The sequence below is a fragment of the Porites lutea genome, chromosome 13 (genome assembly GCF_958299795.1).
Source record: "Porites lutea chromosome 13, jaPorLute2.1, whole genome shotgun sequence".
NCBI classification, from domain to species: Eukaryota; Metazoa; Cnidaria; class Anthozoa; order Scleractinia; family Poritidae; genus Porites; species Porites lutea.
Window position 1 is genome coordinate 21,949,763 of NC_133213.1, and position 6,841 is coordinate 21,956,603.

At 38.2% G+C, this 6,841-nt stretch overlaps 1 protein-coding gene across 1 annotated transcript; it reads right to left on the reverse strand.

Moving 5' to 3' along the window:
- Window positions 1-517: 517 nt before the first annotated feature.
- Window positions 518-4,162, reverse strand: LOC140923135 (uncharacterized). The gene is made up of 4 exons (XM_073373207.1): window positions 3,474-4,162; window positions 2,783-2,899; window positions 1,325-1,456; window positions 518-629 (listed from the first exon to the last, which is right to left on the reverse strand). Exons 1-4 carry the CDS (start codon window positions 4,111-4,113, stop codon window positions 613-615), a joined length of 906 nt encoding a protein of 301 aa, XP_073229308.1. The 5' UTR covers window positions 4,114-4,162; the 3' UTR covers window positions 518-612.
- Between the last annotated feature and the right edge of the window lie 2,679 nt (window positions 4,163-6,841).

The window sequence follows — 6,841 nt, forward strand, 5'->3', positions numbered from 1 at the left end:
AATTCCCATTCTTGCTTTGGATCGGTCATTTCTCCTTCATATAGCGTTCTTGAACCCCTCCTTATTACAGTAAAGCACCGAAGACGCCTTAGCGAAATGAGTGGAATGAATTCAACATTTATGTGATAAGTGCGTGACTTTACGGGAAACACCGCTTCCCAGAGGAATCGAGTCATCAAATTGCTATTGTTTTCTCTAAGACGAGAAACCCTTTCAAATGTAACTGCACTGTTTATGAAAGTTACTAAAGCATGGAACGAGGCACAGGGAACGTGGAACGTAATCTTTGGCTTTGAAATCCGTAATCCCGCTAACAATGGAAATCCGGAATCCAGCACCACCATCCAGATTCCACAACGTATATTCTTAATCCAAGACTGCCTTGCATTTAACCTTACATGGGTCTTATATTTGTCGTGAGAGGAACAGAGGACAATGTATAGACAAAATAAATCATCATAACACAAACAAATCAAGCTATTTTTATTTCACCCTGATTGCGTTTAATTACATTCAATCGTTCATTTCACCATCTTACTTAGGTTACAGGCAAATTAAACTACGTTGACATTTGAATACTGATTGACAGTCCCAGTGTCCTTGGGTGGTCTATCACGGAGCCGTGAAACCTAAAAAATAGACAGACATTTCCTCAGAAGCAAGGCAGTAAGAAATTTAGAAATGTACATGAAAGATAAAGCTAAACCATGCAATTTAACATCAATGATTTTATTGGCCTGCGCCAAGGAAGAAACTAAACTCTGGTAAACTCTGTGTCACGGCAGTCCAGTTCATTTTCTTATACATTGCCAATTACTTGCCCTCAATCGCTATGGAACTTAAATTACGTAGGCAAAGAAATTACACGTAAATGACAAAATCAGAGATTAGACACAAACAGACATGTCCCTTAAGCATTATTTTGAAGCTGCAAACAGCAGAGATAAACTTTGAAAAACTGTAAGGCTGAACAGTTTTCAAAACCCTAATTTCAATCCGTTTCAATCTTCTTCAGTTTTTCCCATCCTTGGCAGCTGTTGTATCTGTTGTGTTATTTTAACCTTCCTTTAATGTTTTAAGCGGTTATTTTTATGTTTCTTTTAATGAGATACATGTGAGTGGGATTATTATCGATAGAATTAATAACAAATTGGAAAGAAGAAATTTAATTAACGAGCATGCACTTAATCGTGAACCTGTCCCTTTTTAATCTGCGAAATGTCTCAAGCTTCGCAGCCATCTTGAAAGTTTTTTTCAGCCACAATGCATTGCAATCTTAGTGTGGACACCACCTGGGAGCCAATTTTAAAGATCACGTGATTACCTTTAGCCTTGCATGAGGCACAGCAATATTCCAGCATATGGGCGGGGTTTTTGCAGCACTCGTCAGTATTTGCCCAAGAAAGACAATTTTGGTCTTGGTTTGTGCAAGAGGTACTTGAAATGTTCTTCAAAGCTAGGAAGATAGGCAATGATACAACATCAGTATAGACTTACACTGTTTGGTGGCGGCTTGTGTGGCCCAGCGGTTAAAAACTCGGACTCCGGATCTGGAGGTCCGGGATTCAAGCCTCGACCGTCGCGTTGTTGCCTTAGACAAGCTAGGACATTCACTACACTTTGTCACCCTCTTCACCCAGGTGCAGGCAGAAATGGTTACCGGTGACATGCTGCTGCAGGGGATCCCTGCGATGGACTAACTTACCATCCACGGGAGCAGTAATACTCCTAGGTCTGCTAAGGAAACCGGGAATAAGCTCCGTCCGTTTGGGCCTTTGGCTCGTGTACGCCTTTTTTCACCAAGATAAATGGTAGTGTTTTCCCGAGAGTTTCGATTTTTCCACAAACGAGAACACACACAGAAAAACAAACAAACAAACAACCTTGTTCGCGAGAAGCTCAGACCGCCTCTTGGACGACCCGTGAGAATCGTGCACTCGAGGGTTGCAACGCATAACGTTCTTGCCGTTTGTTTTGGGCGGGGAGGGAAGGAGAGGGGAAAGTCACATGACACCGGACATTAGCAAAGAACCGGCTGTATATGACTGCGCCTAACTTAGAAGTTTTATTATATATGGCTAGCTATAGCTATCGCTAAGTGCCAATGAGCAAAGATTTTACCTATACGCGAGTGCTGTTGAATTTGTTTAGAAATGTCAAATTCCTTAATTGATGAAAAATAGATTGAACTTAATTCGATTGTATTGACGAAAATTACCTGAAAATGGTGCAAACTTATAGAAAGGGGAACGCATACACCAACCCACGACCTGGCCATTACCTCACGCACGCGCACAGCCATATCACGCGGGCAGTGGCAACCATGGGCACAGGGCGCAGAGGAGTTATTTGTGACGGCAAATGAAGCGAAAATTTCATTGCCGAATGAGCGAATCGCCTCTGTTTACTGTAGAATGTATTGTGAACTTAACCTTTCAAACAGTCGTGCGATCGTGTAAAGAATTTGAAATCCCGACTTTACATAGCAAATTTTTGGAGATATTGAAGTGTTTTTGTCCGAAGTTGCGCATATTAGGTCTTTTTGCGTAAAATTTAGTGGTCTTATAAGCAAACTTAAAGTCCTCGAAAACTGATATTTAAGTCCGCGAATATTCAAAGTACGGACTTATATTTGGTCTCCTTCTAAAAAAAAATTATGGTGCGCCAATGAAGCCTTCCGCATTATTTTGCTTCAAAGACAAAAAAATTTCGCAGCGTTTGTCGCGCCCGGCAATCGCCTTGGCAAGGATTAAGAAGTTATATTTCGTTTTCGAGTACGTACTTTTCATATGGTTGCACCACACACAGCAGGATGTCAGCATGTATCCGGGATTTTTAGTGCATTCACCAATGATCGCCCAGCGGCCACAATGAGGCGATTTGTCAACACATGTTGCAACTGAGAGAGAAGTACCACGAGAATTGGAGTTAGTTTACAGCTTCGATTCTCTAATACGTTTCTCCGAGCTTTTTAAACCCGAACTATAATCAAAAGGGGAAAAAAATGAATACTGTTAAAATATACATGAAATATAAAGAATTACTTTAAAAATATATATAAATAAGCAAATAAATAAATAAACAAGACAATGGCTTCCACGTAAATGAAAAAAAAAAAAGTAAAATAAAGGGTAGATTTATTTGCCGAGCATACGGGCATAGCCATCGTATCTGCCATTTGGAAGATTTGTTGTGTCCAAGCTTTAAATAGTCAAGAAAATTTCAAGAAATAAGTGAAAAACAATATCACTGAATGAAGCAAGTGAAAAACTATCCTTGAATAAGAAAAATGTGCCTCTAGTTGTATAGTTATTCGTATATTGATGTCTGCAAGAAGAGACTCTGTCACAGCAGCTGACGCGACTAAAACCGAGAATTGAAACTGAGTTGAGGATATTACAAAGATCAAAGGATATTTTACTGATCAGAAGATTCGATATAAAATGAGATTAATACTTTTCTTTTTAGATTACCTGACTGTGCCCGTTTCGGAGCCGGTTGTGGAGCTGAAGAAGTACGATAAATCAGAGCAATTAGATTCTGAACCTTTGCTTCTAAGGACTTGACCGCATCGTCGATTCGGGAAGTCTTATTGCGCAGTTCACTAAGACTCTCAATCTTTGATTCCAAAGTCTTGTTGATCAATACATTGTCCATCTTCACTTCTAAGTACTTTAAGGCATCGGCAACGCCAGATGTCTTGTTGATCAGTCCAGAAAAACCCTCCACCTTTGCATGCAAAGACTTGACCGCATCGCCGATTCCCAAAGTCTTGTTGTTCAGTCCAAGAAAACTCTCCATCTTTTCTTCTAAGGTCTTTACGGAATCACCGACGCCAGAAGTGTTGTTGCTAAGTCCAGTAAGACTCTCCACCTTTGCCTCTAAAGACTTAATCGCATTGCCGATTCCAAAGGACTTGTTGTTTTGTTTAAAAAAACTGTCCACCTTCGATTCTAAGGACTTTACGGCATTGCCAAGGTCCGTGTAGTGGCAATTCAAATCAATGTTGCAATAGTGACAGGGGTCCTTATTAATTGAACTCACAGACGAATTTGAGACGCCATTAACGAAAAACGAAACAAAGTTGAGGAGAAAAAATGACAAATACATCATAACAGTTGTGGATCATGAATTTGAAGAAGCATCTGAATTGCCGAATAGTTTACTTGTTCCCTTTATATCTTGATATCTAGGGTACAATATCATCAGTATTAAAACTTGCCGTACAATTTTGACAATTGAAAATTTAGTGATAGACGCAGAAGCCATCTATTAATTCTCCACGAACTATATTGGTGTTGCAACGAATCATTTGCGAAAAAGATTGAAAAACCACTCGACGCCATAAACGAAAAACGGAACAAAGAACAGCAGAAAAAATGACAAAAACATCATAACAGTTGTGGATCACGGATTTGCAGAAGCATCTAAATTGCCTAGTAGTTTGCTTTACTTGGGTACCATATCATTACCTATTAAATCTTGCAGTACTGTTTTGTCAATATTTATAATGATTTCCAGAGCTGGAACTTTGTTTATACGCAGAAGCCATCTATTAATTCTCCATGGACAATATTTGTGTTGGCGCGAATCATTTGCAAAAAAATACACTCTTAACACCATCCCTGGTACGATTACCTCGTTATCATGTACAAGGAATTTTTCCCGCTTATGGCAGGAAAAAAACCCGTGGTACGTACACCCACTGATAGATAGTTGACTTTTGTTTTCTTTATACAGTGTACCTTAAAATATTTCGTGTACCTAATCAATACCCAGTGAAATTTTGTTAGCCAAAGTACACCTCCTTTTACTCAGACACTATCTATTTACGCTCCAGGAACGATATTGACGTTGGCAGGAATCATATTCAAAAAGATAAAAAGACTTATTAGATCTTTCGTAATAAGAACACCTTAATTTTTGATCATGGACAGTTTATTTCCTTTCAACGGGGAAAATCCCTTCTATTGATTCATCCCACTTCGAAAACTCATTAATAATCCATAACGAAAAAAAAAAACAAATTAATGTTTGAAGAGTGTCTTTATATCTGATAAAGACACGTCTAAACCTTACGTCCAATTTTTTGACCAAAATAACTCCAAATCTAAATATTAGTGCAAGAAATGAATTGATCTATATAAGAGATTTTGAAGCCGTTCAAAAAACTCGCAGTCGGTTTAAAAACTCTTGGTTTCGCCTCGAGTTTTTAAACCTGCTAATACACTCCTGCTTATTTTTTTAAACAGTACTTAAAACACGATTGTTGTCTGATAATGAGTGCATTTGTTGCTTTTAAGCCACAAATGGCATGCCGTTCTTGATACTAAAACCTCCCTGCTACCACATTGATGACATGAGGTTTCTATGGCTATGCGCTTCTGATGACGTCATAAATGACAAGAGTCAAGCTATCTAAAGACAAGAAATCGAATTTGTTCAATCATCACTAATTTTTAGGTTGAGAATGAAAAAATGCTTAGTTTCTGGGCAATTCACCAAAAGCACGGCCTTACCTAAATTAAACTGGGAAAGCCTCCGTCCGCTGTCATTTCAAAAAGACAGTAACTGTTTAATATATACAGTATGTTGCCAAGTATCCGGACGGTACCAGTATCCGGACACTTGAAACAAAAACTCCATTTTTGAGGCGCCCTTTTCAGTTCTCGGTAAACGAAGTGTTTGGAATGAAAGCTGAACATTTCAGCTTTAAGATGAAAGTTTTGGCGGGTTTAAAACTTACGAAACAGTCGTAGAAGGTGCCGTTCTGTTCAGGTGAGTAAACTTTTCAAGGCTAATATTTACGCTGTTTACTGCGCAGTAAAATTAGTGCTGCTCAGAGAAGGGTAGGTAATATGTGATATTTTCAAAGAAATTGTTTTATATTTAAAGTGGAGATACTTAAAGAAGTCAGGTTCTCAGAAAGTTTATTAATTCTTCTTGAAATTCGATTCCTAAGTTTTTAATCCTAGGTTTTTAAAAAAACTAGGATATGCTTTAATTTTCTAAAATTCAAAAACTCATTAATAATTTACAAAGAATAAAAAGCAATTAATGTTTACTGAGTGTCTGTATATGTGATAAAGACACGGCTAAACTTTACGTCCAATTTTTTTGGATCAAAATAACCCCCAATCTAAATATCAGTACAAGAATGAGTTGATCTATATCAGAGATTTTGAAGGCGTTGAAAAAACACGCAGTCGTATATTATCAGGTTTAAAAGTTAATTTCGAGGCGAAGCCGCCGATAGTTTAACACCACATAAGAAATTTAATGAAATATTGTTCTAAGAGTTTTTACTTTTGAACTTTACTGCTGGTTACACTGTCCACTGAAATAACTTATTTGCAAAGTGATATGGTTAACATGCTTTAAATTTAATAGAGAAAAAGCGAGCCAGGGCTGCTTACCTCATATGTATTCATCTTTCCAGCAAAGCTATGAGTATTATGAGTATCGAAGCCTTGATTATGATCGTGTAGTTCGACTTGATTATCCATGGGCAATGCAATTATTCTGTGCTGTATTGTGAAACTTTCAAATTATGCTTTGGGCTCGACGATGCTTGAAAGGCGACTCAGTCGAGTGCTGTGCGACAAGAGATAATTTCACCTACAAAACCGAATGGATCTCCGAAGGCTCATAGTTCATAGAAGTTAGTTTTAGAATTTACTCTTGTGCTTTTGGAGAAGCTGATAACACTTTTTAGGAGACCTCAAACTCCAAAAGAAGCAGGCATTAAACACAACCGTTGATTTTCAAAACGCACGCCAAAATCAGAGAGCCAGTCTACGCTCGTGCTAATAGCCCACGTTCGATATATTATTCATGAGGC

Bases quoted from the DNA above. Each gene is read 5' to 3' on its own strand.
- LOC140923135 (XM_073373207.1), bottom strand. From the start codon at position 4,113: ATGATGTATTTGTCATTTTTTCTCCTCAACTTTGTTTCGTTTTTCGTT. The intron at 2,900-3,473 runs GTAATCTAAAAA...CTTCTCTCTCAG, and splicing joins TCCGAAACGGGCACAGTCAG to TTGCAACATGTGTTGACAAA. The intron at 1,457-2,782 runs GTACGTACTCGA...CTATCTTCCTAG, and splicing joins GTGGTGCAACCATATGAAAA to CTTTGAAGAACATTTCAAGT.